This window comes from Aureococcus anophagefferens (assembly GCF_000186865.1).
Source record: "Aureococcus anophagefferens unplaced genomic scaffold AURANscaffold_9, whole genome shotgun sequence".
NCBI lineage: Eukaryota > Pelagophyceae > Pelagomonadales > Pelagomonadaceae > Aureococcus > Aureococcus anophagefferens.
This window is the reverse complement of record NW_008705569.1, coordinates 817,922-834,102: the sequence shown is the minus strand read 5'-3', so window position 1 is coordinate 834,102 and position 16,181 is coordinate 817,922. Positions and strand designations below refer to the sequence as shown.

Sequence of the window (16,181 nt, the reverse complement as noted above, 5' to 3'; positions counted from 1 at the left end):
TTTTTTAGGGGTCGCGGAAGTCGCGGTGGACCCCGCGGGCGCGCCGCACTAAACATTATGAGGGGGCGCGGAAGTCGCGGTGGACCTTGCGCTCCCAGCCGAGGGCCGCCTCCGTCGTGCCGAGCGCCGCGTAGAGCCGGTCGTTGTAGGGCTCGAACCAGTCCCGCAGCGTCGTGTAGCCCGCCTGGGACCAGAAGTGCTCGGGCTTGGGCGTGATGGGCGTCACGTGCACGGGCGCGATGGCCTCGAACTTGTAGGACGTGCAGAGCCCCGCGAAGGCCGCGACGGCGTCGCCGACGGCCGCCGCGTCCCGCCGGAGCTGCTCGGAGCTCACGGCCGTGACGGAGTGTGCGCCGTAGACCTGCATGTAGTGGATGACCTGGTAGACGTAGAGCGACTTGCGGATGAGGCCGTAGGGGTCCTTGCGCCGGAGGAACATCTTTTGGCACGCGAGGCCGTAGTAGCTGTCGATGCCCGCGTCGTCGCTCGCCCGCGTCCTGTTCTGGCGGAGGAGGTCCATGGCCTTGGCGTAGCAGCGGTCGTAGGTCGCGAGCGTGTCCTGCGTGGCCTTGTCCCAGTTGATGTCGCCGTCCTGGAAGTAGGGCCGGTAGCAGAAGCGGTAGTCCGAGAAGGACCGGTCGACGGGCTCGCGGAGCGCGAAGACGATCTTCGCGTCCGGCGCGTCCAGGGCCGCGCGCACGGCGGGCATGCGGCTCTCCGACGCGTAGGTCACCGTCGCGTCGAGACTCACGAGGCCCTCGTCGTTCTTGAAGTACGCGTAGCGCGACGCGCGCTTGCTCAGCGGCTGCCGGTAGTAGACCGCGTTGATGTAGCCCCCGGGCTCCTTGTAGTGCGACCCGCGGAGGGGCCGCAGGACCTGCGGGTGCGTGACGAGGAGGCTCGCGAGGTAGGACGACGCGCCCTTTTGCGCCGCGGGGACGAAGAGCGCCGGCGCGCAGCCCGCGCGCGCGATGCGCCGCTCGCGCGCGTCGGCCTTGGCGTCGCTCGCCTCGCCGGCCTCGGCGAACTCGAAGCCGTAGCAGTAGGCCTTTCGTTGTTCCCGCAGTTCCGCGGCGCACGCCGCGTGCGCGACCTCGAGCGCGGGCAAGGCCGCGTAGCTCCTCCCGAAGAAGCTCCCCGGCGCGGTCTCGTCGTAGGACCCGTCCGTCGCCACGGGGCCGAGCCAGAGCGCGCTCGCGGCCGTCTCCGGCGCCTCCGGGTTGCGGTGCAAATTCCGCGCGCGCGCCGCGTCGCAGCCGAACCACTCGACGGCGCCATCGAGGCCGTTGGGCGCGCCGTCGAAGCAGCGTTCGAGGAGCGCCGTCGGCCGGTAGGCGAGGTCGTCGGCGCAGGCGACGTCGGCGCCGCAGGCGTCGAGCGCCTTGAGCGCGCACGCGGCCGCGGCGTCGAAGGGCTCCGGGAACGCGAGGACCATCGGCGGCGGCGCGTTGCCGTGGTAAAAGTCCGTGTCGGGCCCGCACTCCGACGGCCCCACGGCGAAGCCGCGCGCTCTCGGGTCGAGGGGCGCCGTGAAGTAGAGGCTCAGGTCGACGAACACGCCGCCGGACCGCCAGAGGCTCTGCATCCGGAGGAAGAACGTGAGCGAGCTCGGCGGCACGACGTCGCCGTCGTCGCGCATGAAGCCCTTCATGAAGTCGACGTACTTGGGCGCCATGGTCCGCCGGTGCGCCGTCCACCACTTCTGGCCCGGGTAGGACCCGCGCTCCGCGTGCACGCCGGGGCAGGCCCGGTAGAGCTGCGTCTCGCTGTTGACGATCCGCGTCGTCACGTCGAAGCCGAGCTTGACGTAGCGCTCGAACTGGGTCAACGCGTTGGCGTTGGAGTAGCGGAAGCGCGTGCCCATGTTCGGGGCCACGATGGTGGCCTCGACGGCCGTGCCCGGCCCGTGCGCGGCGAGCAGGCTCTCGAGCGCGAAGTAGTTGTGGGGCGAGAAGTGGAAGGTGCTGTGCGGGTAGTCGACGGCGACGCGGCGCGGCGGCGATTCGGCCGCCGGCGGCGGCGGCGGCGCGCGGTCCGGCAGCGCCGCGCGCGCGGCGGCGACGCGCTTCGACCGGAACGCCGCCCACGTTTCGGCGTCGATCGGGTGGAGCCCGCGCTTTTTCAACCCGGCGACCTCGTTGGGGATCTCGAGGTTGGGCTGCGCGCGGTCGCCGGGGCCCTGCTGGAGCACGGGCGCGCCGCGCGCGTCGTACTTGGGCCGCCGCGGCGCCGGGCCCGCGCGGAGCGCGCCCTTGTCCTCGACGACCAAGGCGTGCTCGACGCCCGCGCCGCGCAGCGCCATGTGGTCGTGGTCCGCGAGCTCGAGGTCGTAGGGCGCCATGACCTCGCGGTAGAGCTCGAGCGACGCCGCCTCGAGCGTCGCCATGGACCGCCGCGGGCTGCCCAGCGACTCGCCGCCGAGGCCCAGGGTGATGGACAGCGCCGCCAGCGACACGAAGGCCACGCACATCATCGCGCCGAGGAACAGCGTCTCCGCCGTCGACTGGCGCACCATCGCTGCTTTTGCTTGGAGGAAGCCTCACGGGCAGCGCGTCGCCATCGTGGGCAGCATCTCATAAAATTTATTGACGCGTCGGGTGCAAGTCCTGGTGCAAGCGCAGTGCACGTTGCCCTCCGGGGTGTCTCGGTGGGCCCCGCCGAGGAGGACGCAGCTCTCGAGGGTGGGGACGTAATGGTTACTCGTCCGTCGTGGTGGCAGCGGGGTTGGCCGCTCGGCTCGTCTTCTTCGGTGGCCGCGGGTCGTCCTCCGCGCGTGCTGTACCGGGAGACCTCTCTCTCTCCGGCCGCGTGGGCGCGCGGTGGATTCATGAAGCGGAACGGCGGCGGCGGCGGCGCTGCGGCGCGGGTCTCGCCCGGGGGCGACCGGCGCGGGTCAGGCGCGCGCCGCTCACGCGTCCGCCTCGAGGTCCGCGTAGGCGCGCGACGACGGCTTGCGCTCGGGGATGCAGACGTCGCCGACGAGGGCGCCGGCCGCGCGGTCGCGGGCGCGGGCCATCTTCGAGAGCTTGCACGCGGCGACGGCCGCGACGACGAGGGACACGAGGCCGAAGACGAGGCCCGCGGTCGCGACGGCCAGCGCCAGCTCGATCTCCTCGTCCTGCTTGTCCTCGTCGTCGCCGTCGTCCGGGAAGATCTCGTCGAGGGCGGTGACGTGGACGTGCTCGCCGACGGCGGAGGAGGCCGCGACGTCGGCGGCCAACGCGGCGACCGTCGCCTCGAGCGCCTTGAGGCTCGCGTAGGACGCCATCTCGGACTCGATCTCGCCGAGGGCGTACTCGTAGTGGGAGCGGCGCTTGGCCGAGATGACGTAGTCCTCCTGGCCCGCGCCCTTGTTCGTCGCGGACTCGAAGGTCCACTCCTCGTGGCCCGGCGCGAGCGCCATGGCCTCGAGGGCCTTGCGCCCGACGTCGCGGACCTGCTGGGGCGCCTGCTCGAAGTTGTAGTCGCCGAGGAGGGCCTGGCCGTCGTCGGAGAGGACGTACTCGACGAAGGCCTTGAGGAGCGGGCCCTTGGCGCCCGTCGCGGTCTGGTCCGCGCGGACGTAGAGGTAGGACACGGCGACGATGGGCCACGTGTACTCGCCGGGCATGTTGTGGAGCGACACCTGGCTGAAGTCCGCCGCCGGGTCGCTGGGCATGACGCCGAGGGCCAGCGCCTCCTCCGCGGCGGCCTGGACGCCGCCGCGCGCGATCGACTCCGTCGACGACTGGTACGTGCCGTCGAGGTTCTTGAGCTCGATCTCGGAGAGGCCGTCGTCGTGGCCGTGGCCGCTGTCGATGTAGCCGATGGCGTAGGGCGTGCTCGAGATCATCGACGACATCTCGCCGGAGCCCTCGACGGCGAAGGTGGAAGACGGCCAGTCGATGGTCGAGCCGACCTGCGTCCACTTGTCGGGGCACGCGGCCGCGAGGTACTGCGTGATGCCCTTGGTGGTGGACGAGCCGTAGGTGCGGTGGTAGACGACGATGGGCTCGCCGGCGGGGGGGTTGAAGTTCGGGTTGATGGCCATGATGTCGTCGTGGTCCCAGGTCGTGATGACCGCGTTGAAGATGTCCGCGATGACGCACGCGTCGAGGTTGAGGCCCGTCGACGGCAGCGTCGAGTCGGGCACGTTGTGGAAGAAGGACATGGCGCCGAGGTTGAAGGGGATGTGGAGGGGCGCGACGCCCGCGGCCTTGAGCTTGTCGTAGTTCTCGGTCGAGAACGGCATGTCGCCGGACCCAAAGTCGTTGAAGGCGGCGAAGCCCTGGTCCTCGCCCATGAACTCGTACTGGCCCGTGCTGGAGCCGACGGCGCGGTAGGTCATCTTGACGCCGGGCTTGGCGCGGGCCTCGAAGAGGCTCATAATCTCCCAGTAGAACTTCGACGGGTTCGTCGTGCCGGAACCGTCGAGCTCGACGGAGTAGGCCGACATCGCCCCCGAGGGAGCGGTGAGGGCGGCGGCGGCGGCGAGGGCGAGCTTCATGGCTTTTTTTGGTGGCGCTTTCGGGACGGCTTCAGCGGCGTCGCGGAGTCGGCGAAGCTGCTTTTTGTGGTTGCGTCACGTTGAAGACCCCCGGCCTCGCGTCCCACCCGCCTTTCGCAAGCACGCATCGGGTCGCGCCAGCACTGTACTCCAAACCCCGCGAGGTTGGCCCTCGAAGCATCGACGAGCATACGCCGAGCGCTCGCTGGGAGCTGGATCGGTGGCGCGCGCGCGAGGACGACCGCGACCGCGGCGGACGATCGACGCGCGCGAGGCAGGGTCTTTGGCCGACGTCGAAGCAGGGAATTGTTAAGAGGTACACCGTCCAAGTAATCTATGTTGACAGGACACGAGGCTAAGTTTTCGCAGGAGGCCTGGCCGCTTCAACAATGCAACACCTGTGCCCCACATACGTCACATAAATGTTTGCCTGCCCACTCTAGAGTTTGGCCGGCGCACGGGCCCGGAGAGCCTCCCGTTTCACGCACCCCCCCGAGACTTCGGGCCGGACCCCCCCCCCCCGCCGTCGACGATGCGGCCCCTCCTCGTCGCGATCGTCGCCGCCGCGGCCGTCGCCGCCGCCGGCGCCTGCAAAGACAGCAAGAAGTGGGAGCTCAAAATCAAGAAGAAGGGCAAAAAAACAAAAAAGCTGAAATGCGGCGACCTCACGAAGAAGAAGTACTCCAAGTACTGCCGCAAGAAGAAGAAGGGCAAGGACGAGCCCAAGGTCAAGAGCGCGTGCCCGAAGGCGTGCGGCAAGTGCGAGAAACGCGACGACACATCGACGCCCTGCGCGGACTCGGCGACCTTCAAGTACAAGGGCACGGCCTGCGCCGACCTCGGCACCGTCGCCAAGAGCTCGAAGAAACTCAAGAAGACCTGCCGGGAAAAGGGCAAGGTGAAGCTCGCGGCGGCGGACGCGTGCCCCGAGGCGTGCGGCACGTGCCCCGGCGACGACGTCGGCGGCGACGGAGGCGACTCGGGTGGCGACGTCGGCGGCGACGAAGGCGACTCGGGGACGATCACGACGACGACGCAGGTCGCCCTCGGCCCGGGCTCCTGCGACGCCGACACCTTCTTCGACGTCTTCGACGCGGCCGCGCACGCCGTGCCGGCCGACTTCTGCGAACGCTGCTGCCCGGGCTGCGCGGTCCACGGCGGCCGGGCCCAGCTCGACTTCTCGGCCGCGGCGGCCTGCGTCTGCTACGTGGGCTCCCTGGCCGGTACCGAGTCCGCCGCGATGGCGAACCTCGAGCTCTCGGCGCACGGCGACTGCGCGGCCGTCGACGGCCGGTACCCGGGCGGGAACCAAAATGACTTCAATATGAGCGGTTTGCGCCTTTATATTCACCTGGTTGTTTCCCGCGCAGGCCAGTACTTCGACGTCCGCGGCAACGGCGGCGACGACCGGCTCATCGTCTTCGGGGTCGCGCCCGGCTCCGACTACTCGGACTACGCGGCGGCCGTCGACGGCGGCGACGGCGACGACTTTATCGACGTGCACCGGAGCGGTTATTCCATCGGCGGCACCATCGAGCGCCTCGTCGTCGCCGGCGGCGCGGGAAACGACGAGATCAGCGCCACGGGCTCGCTGCTCCAGCTCGACGGCGGCGAGGGCGACGACGAGATCCACCTTCTCTCGGCGGGCGCCGTGTCCTCGAACAACAACTTCGTCAACGGGAACGGCGGCAACGACGTGCTCGACCTCGAAGTCTCCCAGTCTGTCGTCCTCGGCGGCGACGGCAACGACCAAATCGAGGTGGTCGGCGACGACAACGACCAAATCGACGGCGGCGCCGGCACCGACGACGTCCGCGTCACGGGCGACTACAACAACGACCTCAACGGTGGCGACGGCGAAGGCGACAAGCTCACGCTCCGGGGCAAGCAGGGCACGAACGGCGAGATCGAGGGCTTCGAGATCGAGAACCTCTACCCCTCCCGCGCCTGAGACCCAAGCTCCCTTCCTCCCGCGCGCGCGCGGTGATCCCCCCCGTTCTTCCGCCCCCCCCCTAAGCTCAAGCACCCGAACTCGTGTGCGTTCTCATCGGAGGCCGCAGGCTTGTGCGCGGAGCGACTTCGAAGGTGTCCTCAAGCAAGGGCTTGTGTGTTTCATCGCGCAACTGTTTTAGCCGACGCACTGAACCGCAGGCGCCGACGCTCAAGCCCGCACCCGATCGCCCCACCGGACCGCATCGCGTGCCCGTGAAGCGCATGGAGGGCCTCGAAGGCCGGGGGGGACGCCGACGGCGGCGACTCTACACCCCCATCCGCTTTTTCCTCCTCCTCGCCTTCTGCGCCGGCGAAAGCTTGGCCGTCGCCGCCGCGAGCGGCCGCCCGCCGTGCGAAGACTCGAGCAAGTGGAAGGTGAAGATCGGCGGGAAGACGCGCGGGTGCTCGCCGGCGTACTGCGACGAGACCGGCGTCGAAAAAGTCAAGGGCTCGGCGGCGTGCCCCAAGGCGTGCGGCGCCTGCCCGACGACGGGCAAATGCAAGGACTCCAAGTTCTTCCGCTACAAGGGCTCCAAGTGCTCCAAGCTGAAGAAGAAACAAAACCTCTGCGAGAAGAAGGGCGAGGAGCCCGTCGCCGCGGCGATCGCGTGCGGCCTCTCGTGCGGGACCCAGCTCTGCGCCGCGCCCGGCCCGCCGGGCGGCGCGTGCGCGGGCCAGGCGAGCAAGAGCTCGTGCAAAGCGGTCGCGGGCTGCAAGTGGAAGAACGACACGTGCAAGACCAAGGGCGGCGGCGGCGGGTCGTGCAAGGATAACGCGAGCGAGGACTCGTGCAAGAAGGTCGCGGGCTGCAAGTGGAAGAACGACAAGTGCAAGGACGGGTCGTGCAAGGACAACGCGAGCAAGGACTCGTGCAAAAGCGTCGCGGGCTGCAAGTGGAAGAACGACAAGTGCAAGGACAAGGCCGGCGGCGGCGGGTCGTGCAAGGACAACGCGAGCGAGGACTCGTGCAAAAGCGTCGCGGGCTGCAAGTGGAAGAACGACAAGTGCAAGGACAAGGGCGGCGGCGGCGCGTGCGCGGACAACGCGAGCAAGAGCTCGTGCAAGGCCGCGGCGGGCTGCGCGTGGAATAGCAAGCAGTGCCAGGACGAGGCGACGACGACGACGACGCTCGGCGAGGTCGGCTGCATCGGCGCCGCCGCCGGCTGCGGCCCCGGCGGTCCCGGCGGTCCCGCGCCCGGCGGTCCCGGCGGTCCCGCGCCGACGGCGACGGCGACGCCCCGGCCTTCGCCCGCGCCGACGGCGACGGCGACGCCCCGGCCTTCGCCCGCGCCGACGGCGCCGCGCATGACCATCGTCAACACGAAGTCCGCCGGCGCGCCCGACGACACGTGCTACGCCGACGCGGCCTGCGTTTGCACGTGGGACTTCGTCGGCGACGTCGGCGCGTGCCCGACGCTCGAGTTCACGGTCGTCGACGAGGCCACCGGGGAGACCATCGCTTCGGGCCGCGTCGCGAACACGGGCCGGAGTGTCAAGGCGATCCCGGCCTTTGCGCGGAGCGTCACCTACGCGCATGACATCAAGTGCGCCGACGGCGCGCTGCTCGCGCCGGCCTACGCGGCCCTCGAGGACTCGAAGCCGTTCCTGGTCCTGGCCACGCCCCCGCCGTCGCCGGAGCCTTCCGCCTCGCCGTCCCCCGCGCCGTCGGCGAATCCGTCGCCCGCGCCGACGGCCGCCCCGACGGCCGCCCCGACCACCGCGCCGACGGCCGCCCCGACGGCCGCCCCAACCGCCGCGCCGTCCGCGGCGCCCACGGTCTCGCCCACCGCCGCGGCGACGGCCGCGCCCACCGCCGCGCCGACCCCCCCCACCCCCGGTCCGACGCTGTCGCCGACGACGAGCGCCCCGACGCGGGGCCCGACGCCCGAGTCGCTCGAGATCAGGACCACGGGCACGGAAGGGACGTGCGTAGCAGGATTGCCCTGCGAGGTCACCTGGGACTTCGTGGGCGACGCGTCGAAGTGCGCCAACATCAAGGTCGAGCGGAGGAACGAGGACGGCGAGGTCGTCTGGACCGACGTCTTCGCGAACACGGGCTCGTTGGCGCTCCCCGGCGACGTCGCTGGCGGGCAGTACACGAACGTGCTGACGTGCGTCGGCGACGACACCCTCACGAGCGAGATGCCGTTCCTCGTGGCGGAGACGGACGCGCCGACGCGGGACCCGACGCCCGCGCCGACGGCGGAGCCCACGGTGTCGCCGACCCAAGCGCCGACGCGGGACCCGACGCCCGCGCCGTCGGCCGCGCCCACGGCCGAGCCCACGGCGGCTCCGACGGCCGCGCCGACGCCCGCGCCGTCGGCTGAGCCCACGGCCGAGCCCACGGGGTCCCCGACGCCGTCGCCGACGCCCGCGCCCACCGTCTCCCCCACGCCCGCGCCCACGGTCTCCCCGACGGTCAAGCCGACGAACTCATTCCTCGCGATCGACAGTCTGGGCGATGGCGGGTCGTGCTTCTCCGACGTGGCCTGCGACCTGCGCTGGACTTACCGCGGCGACCCGGACGACTGCACGACGGTGACGTACGAAGTGACGGACCCCGAGGGCGTCGTCGTCGAGACGGCGCGCCTGCTCAACGACGGCGAGGCGACCATCATCTTCTTCGGCGACAACGCCACGTCGTCCTACGGGCTCTCGCTCGCGTGCTCAGGCGATCTCGCGCTGTCGGGACTCGCGAGCTCGGTGACGGTGACGGTCGCCTACACGGCCGCGCCGACGCCCGCGGGGACCCCCGAGCCCACTCCCAAGCCGACGGCCGCGCCGACGCCGGCGCCGACGGCCGCGCCAACGCCGGCGCCGACGCCCGAGCCGACGGCCGCGCCGACGACGCCCGAGCCGTCCACCGCGGCGCCGACGCGCGCGCCGACGCTGTCGCCGACGCCCGCGCCCTTCGTCGCCGACTGGACGCAGTACGGCGGCGACTTGGACGGCGAGGCCGCGAGCGACGAGTCGGGCGCGAGCGTCTCGCTCAACCAGGACGGTACCGTCGTCGCCGTGGGCGCCCCGGGCAACGGCGGCGACGCGGGACACGCGCGCGTCTTCGACTGGACCCCGGGTTCCTCTTGGAATCAGCGCGGCGCGGACGTCGACGGCGAGGCCGCGGGCGACGAGAGCGGCGCGTCGGTTTCCATCAGCGCCGACGGCTCTCGACTGGCCGTCGGCGCGCCGGAGCACAACGACGGCACGGGCCGCTGCCGCGTGTTCCAATGGGACGCGGCCGACGCCGAGTGGGAGCAAATGGGCATTCCGATCGACGGCGAGGCCAAGAACGACAAGTCGGGCAGGTCGGTGTCGCTGAGCGCGGACGGCGACGTCGTAGCCATCGGAGCGGAAAGGAACACGGGCGGCGGCGGCCATTCGGGCCACGCGCGCGTCTTCGCGTGGGACGCCGCGGCCGGCCTCTGGGCGCAGCGCGGCCAGGATCTGGACGGCGACGCGTGGACCTACTCGGGTCGGGCGGTGGCGCTGTCTTCCGACGGCCTCGTTGTGGTAATTTAACCGCGCTCACTGAGATCAATGCAACAGGTAACATGGAGTTAATGTAGGCGATCGGCGCGGCGCTGTGGGACGACGACGGCGACAACAACCGCGGCCACGCGCGAATCTACGCCTACGACCCGGCCGGCGACGCGTGGAATCGGCGCGGCGCGGACATCGTCGGCGAGGACGCGGGCGACCACGCGGGCGCGGCCGTCGCGCTGAATTTCGATGGCAGCGTCGTCGCGGTAGGCGCGCAGGAGCACGTCAACGCCGGCGGCTCGACGCGCGCGGGCCAGGCGCGGATCTTCGACTGGAATGGCGCCGCCTGGGAGCAGCGCGGGGACGACATCGACGGCGAAAGCCACGCGGACCTCGCCGGGACGGCCCTTTCGCTCTCGTCGGACGGCACCGTCGTGGCGGTGGGCGCCAGGTACAACGACGCCTCGGGCAGCGTCTCGTGCTGCGACGCGGGCCACGTCCGCGTGTTCCGCTGGGACGGGTCGGCTTGGCGGCAGCGCGGCGTCGACGTCGACGGAGAAGCCAAGCAGGACTCTTTCGGCGTGTCCGTGTCGTTGTCCGCGGACGGCGAGTACCTCGCGGTCGGCGCCGACGGCAACGACGGCGCCTTCGACGGCGCGGGCCACGCGCGGGCCTTCGCCGCGGGCCGCGCGCCGGCCGCGCCGGCGACGCCGTCGCCGACGGCGTCCCCGGGCCGCTGCGACGCGGCGACGCTGCTCGAGCACGCGGAGACGCGGTCGCCGGCCGAGCTGTGCGCGTCTTGCTGCGCGGACTGCGACTTCGAGGCGTCCTGGGCGTCGGACTTCTCCGCGCGCTCCAAATGCATCTGCCTGGCCTCGGCGATTCCGGCGCCGGGCCTCGGGCTGCAATCGGTCATCACGCTCTCGGACCACGCCGACTGCGTCTACCTCACGGGCGACGAATCCGTCATGGTCCTCGCGGGCTCTGGCGATGATCTCGTCGCGCTGAACGATCACTCCCCTTCCTACGAGAGCGTCGTCTACGGCGAGGACGGCGACGACGAGCTCGCCACCTACGCGTCGGAGAACGTGCTCCTCGTCGGGGGCGACGGCGACGACACGATCCGCGCGACGGGCGACTCGCACACGCTCTGCGCGACGACGTGGACGGCCGGGTTCTGCGCCGCGTCCGTGGAGGACGCCTGCGAAGTCAACCGATTACACCTCATCGGCGATAACGCGGCGCTCTGGGGGAGCCCGGGCAACGACGTCCTCACCGTGAACGGCGACTCCAACGTGGCCACGGGCGACGCGGGCGACGACGTGCTCTGCTCGCTCGGCGGCCGCGGCAACGCGCTCGAAGAAGGCGACGCCGACGGGTCCGACGAGTGCTACTATGACGACGGCGACGTCGCCCATTCCCGGTGCGCGCGGATTGCCTCGACGCTGGCGTGCGACGAGATGCCCGCGGCGCCCGCATCGTGCTCCTCCGAAGCCGGTGGCTTCGTCGAGGGCGGCGGCGGCTTCGTCGAGGGCGGCGACGAGGAGACGCCGGGCGAAACGCCGGGCGGCGACGAGGAGACGCGGGGCCCCAGCTGCGCGTCGAAGAAGGGCCGCGACTCGAAGAGCTGGCACCGCGAAGACGCCCCGACGAAGACCTGCGCGTGGGTCGAGAGGAAGCCGACGAAGCGGTGCCGCAAGAAGGGCGCGACCGGCGCGCGGGCCTTGACCGAGTGCGTCCGCGCCTGCGCGTCGTGCCCCTCCGAGGGCGCGTGTGCGGACGACCCGACGTGGTCGCACGCCAACAAGAAGAACAAGAAGCTCGACTGCGTCAGCGTCGCGCGGAACCCCGCCCGCCGCTGCGGCCTCGACGGCGCCGCGGACGCGTGCGCGCGGACGTGCGGCGCGTGCTAACGCTTAGCCCCAGATTGCGTGGGAGAGGTAGACCTCGTTGTCCGTGGTCACGCGGAGGGCGAGCTTGAGCCGGTCGGCGTCGCCGAGGGCCGCCTTCGTCGGGACCCGCGTGCGGAAGCAGTGGTCGACGGAGCGGAGCGCGCCGAGCGCGAGCGCGCGGCCGTCGGGCTTGTCGTAGACCGTCAGCGCCGCGTCCGCGCGGAGGTCCCCAAAGTTCGCCGGCTTGCGCCAGCCCGTCGTCGCGGAGCAGAGCACGAGCTCGCCGTCCCGCAGCTCCGCGGCGGGGAGCGAGAGCTCGAGGGGCCCGTCGCCCCGCGCGCCAACGAGCGTCCACTTGCGGTCGCGGTAGCCCAGCCCCAGGCGCTCCGCGGCGAGGCTCGGGTCCCCGGCGGCGAGGATGCGGCGCCAGCCCGCCGCGACGTCGCCGAGGTCCCTGCCGGCCTACCAAGGCACGTCGGTAACAACTTTTCATCGTTTTCCCACCCAAAATCTCTCGGAAATCGTCACAGCCGCAGGACACTGATGCCGGCCTTGGGCGCGTAGGTCGTCGCGCAGGCGTAGAGCGCGCGGTCGCAGAGCAGCGTCTGGTCGTTGCAGCGCGGCTGCGACGGCGGCGGCAGCGGCGGCGGCGCCGCGGCGCGCGGCGCCGCGACGCGCTCAACGAGCGCGTCCTCGAGCGCGGTCAGGAGCCAGACCGCCACGAGCGTGCCCACGAGCTTGTTCACGCGCCAGCCCGGGTGCCAGGGCACGCGGCCGGGCGCACCGTCGGGCGTGTTGAACTTGCGGCGCTTCAACGCCTCGCCGGAGCCGCGCGGCGGGTCGTAGGCGACGTCGCGCACGGCGTGCGGCGCGTCGGCCCGCGCGCTCCACTTGCGGAGCTGGGGCAGCTTCTTGAGGAAGTCGCTCGGCGCCGGCGCCGCAAAGACCGCGAGGCCCGCGTCCGCGCGCTCGTACTCGTCCAACATCGCGCGGCGCGGATCCCGCGCGGAGTCGAGGAAGAAGAGGAGCGCGGGCCGCGACGGGAGGGACCACGCGGCCCGCGCGAAGACCTCGGCCCCGCGCCACTTCTTGCCGTCGACCATGTTGTAGTCCCAGCCCACGACGTCCACGTCTCCCGCCATCGTCTCCGCGCACCACGCGAAGGGCACGCTGCCCGTGCCGCCCATGCCCAGGTTGTCGGCCCGGGCGTCGATCTTCGCACTCGCCATGCCGGACCGGAGCGCGGCGTCGGCGACGGCCGCGTAGGACTCGTTGAAGTAGTTGCCGTGGCCCGCGCAGACGCTGTGCCCTCCGAACGCGGCGACGAAGCGGTTTCGGGAGACGGCGCGCGCGAGGTGGCCCTTCAGGATGGCCCGCGACCGGTTCGAGCCGACGATGAGCTCCGCGGCGGCGCGCCGCACGTCCAGCGCCGGCGCGTAGGCGGCGGCGAGGGCGTCGATGGCGGACCGCACGCCGGCGAGCGCGAGGCCGCCGCGCACGGCCTCGAACTTCGTGCTCGCCGCCGCCGCGAGGGTCGCGGCGGCGACGACGAGGCGCAGGCGCCGGGACGGTGCCATGCGCGCCGGTTCACGAGCGCACCATCTCCGAGGCATGCGCCATCGTGGGCAGCCTCTGCAAGTGCAGGACACTGTGGCAACATTAACTTGGGTGCGGCATGCGCTGAAGGCGTCCCGACTTGGAGGTCGCTTGCTCTCGCTCGCGGCGCGCCCGCGCCTGGCCGCCGCGGCCCTCGCGGCGCGCCCGAACCAACCGGAGTCCGGCTTACGTAGTACGCGCGGGGGGATCACGCTCGGCGCCGGGCGCCGAGCACAGGGCCGCCGCGGTCAGGTCGCGGAGGACTCGCACCGTCGCAGCTTCGTGTTCGTCGGCGCCGTCGACGCGGAGACGGTGAGCCGCTGGGCGAGGCGGGCGACGTCGAGGACGCGCGCCGTCGTCGCCGCAAAGTCGCAAAAGTTCTCGTAGCGGTAGACGGACTCCTTGGCGAGGTCGCCGAGGGGCAGCGTCACCTTGAGGCACCAGGCGTCGCAGGGGACGATGTGGAGCTTCGTCGCGTCGATGAGGACGCGCCGCGCGCCCGGCTTCGTCGCCAGGGTCTCCTTCGCCGACGGCCGCGTCGCGAACTCGAGGTACGTCGGGAGCTCCTCCGTGGGCAGCGACGTCCACGTGAGCGTGGATTCGCCGCACGCGGCGCAGTGCGCCGTCGGGCCCTCGACCTTGACGTAGAGCGCCTTCTCGGGCGACTCGCAGGGGAGATCCACCTCCCCCGTCCGCCGGATGACCGTCTGGAGCGAGTAGACGACCGCGATGGTCGGCGCCGCCGGCGGGCCGCCGCGGTCGCCGGGGTAGGAGTCGAGCAGCGACCTCAGGCCGCGCTCGAGGCCGCCGCCGGCGCCGTCGCGGCCCGGCCGCTCCCGGCCCCGGCGGTCGTCCTCGCCGCGCTCCGGCTCCGGGCCCCGGGGCGGCGGCGGCGGCGGCGGCGCGAGGGGGCGGGCGCCGGACCGCGACGGCGAGCCCGGCGCCGACGCGTCCGAGGCCGCGCTCGAGGACGCGGACACCGCCGGCGCGCGCCGCTCGTCCTTGCGCCGCTTCGGCGGCGGCTCGTCGTTCCCGAGGACGCCCGCCGTGAACTCGAGGAGCGAGTCGCTGCTCGGCCGCCGCCGGCGCTGCGGCGACTCGCCGAGGTCCGACCCGTCGTGGCTCTTGCCGCCGCCGCCGGGCCGCAGGGGCGACTGCGACGACGCCGTGACCTCGCTCACGGACATGGGGCGGCGGCGCCGCGGCGCGCGCGGCCGCGGGGGCGGGGGGGCGCCCGGGAACGCCCGGACGCGCCGGGGCTGCCGGTCCCCCCCGCGGCCGGCGCGGGGGCTGCCACCGAAGTCGCGGTCGGGCTGAACAGAAGTCGTGAAGATAACCACGATCTGCCCCGACTGCGTGGTGATCTTTCCGGCACGGCGCAAAAGACTTGCCTTGCAACAAAGGACGCAGCCCCGACGCCAGCGCTGTCGTTCTCGGACGGCGGCGGCGGCGCACGTTCCGGGTGGGCGGCGCGCGCAAGCCCGCCGCCCGAGTGCGCCATGGGCGGCGGCCTCGCCAAGTACGCGCCGGATGCCTTGCTCAGCAAGGACGAGGCGAGGAGCGCCCTCGGCGACGACTTCGACGACGTGCGCTGGGGCGAGCTCGCCGACGGCGACGGGAAGATCGAGTGCCGCGCTTTGGCGGAGGAGGTCGAGTACGAGCAGCAGAAGGAGCCGGAGCACGCCGAGCCGTCGCCCTGGGCCGACCGCGAGCTGCCGCCGGAGCTGTCGGGCCTCCGGCGGGACATGCTCGACGCGCCCGGCGGGCCCAACTACATGTTCGACCGCGACGCCTTCGCGCGCGAGCTCGAGGCCATCGACGGCGCCTTCTCCGACGACGACGAGGCCGGCTTCGGCTACGTGCCGGACCGGAGCAGCATGGGCGCCGGCGCGGCCTTTGGGGCGACCGCGGCGTACTACGACCCCGACGCGGGCGAGGAGGAGCTCACGGACGAGGAGCGCCACGAGCTGAAGCTGGCCGAGATCGCCGCGGAGTCGGAGCGCCTCGCGGAGCGCATGGCCGACGCGGAGATCAACGGCGGCGTCGACAGGGAGGACCTCCGCGACCTCTTCGGCATCGGCGAGGAGCGCGGACCCGCGCGGACCGTTCGAGGCGACGAGAGCTTTCGACGCCACACTGTTCGACCCGACGAGAAAAATCGACGTGGAACATTCGACGAGAGAAACCGACGCGTCCCACGAATCAGCCGACGCGACGAGAGAAACCGACGCGTCCCGCAGGTTCGACCCCGAGGAGCTCGCGGCGGCCGTCGAGCTGGCCATGGACATCGTGGGCGCGGAGCTCGTGTTCCAGAAGCTGCACGAGGTCGTGTCGCGGGAGGTGCTGGCGACGACGCGGGGCTTCGGGAACGAGGCGTTCGTGAACTACTACAAGATGTTCCACCCAGGGCAGGAAAATGGTGATTCAACGTCGCTTCAACGTGAGTGTTCCGCGCGCGCGCGTTTCGGACACAGCACCCACGCTTCGAGAGCGCTCCGAGAGATGATCGCTCGTCCAAAAATCAGCCGAAACGAGTGAAAATCGGCCGAGAAAGGAGCCTTTGAAGTTGGGAATTTCGCACTCTTTTCCTGCCCAGGTTCCACCACCTCGACCTCGACCTCGACAAGTCGCTGACGGTCGACGAGTTCGTCGAGGACGTGCGCGAGGGGCTGAAGCTCGACGAGACGACGATCACGACGGACGACCTCGAGAAGCTCTTCTTCTGCATCGACCAG

The 16,181-nt window shown here is 71.6% G+C and overlaps 1 protein-coding gene across 1 annotated transcript; it reads right to left on the bottom strand.

Annotated features, from left to right (window-relative positions):
* Positions 1 to 2,566: 2,566 nt before the first annotated feature.
* On the bottom strand, positions 2,567 to 4,532 carry AURANDRAFT_71644 (hypothetical protein; the record flags this gene model as incomplete). The annotated part of the gene is made up of 1 exon (XM_009038696.1): positions 2,567 to 4,532. One exon carries the CDS (start codon positions 4,484 to 4,486, stop codon positions 2,909 to 2,911), a length of 1,578 nt encoding a protein of 525 aa, XP_009036944.1.
* Positions 4,533 to 16,181: the final 11,649 nt, after the last annotated feature.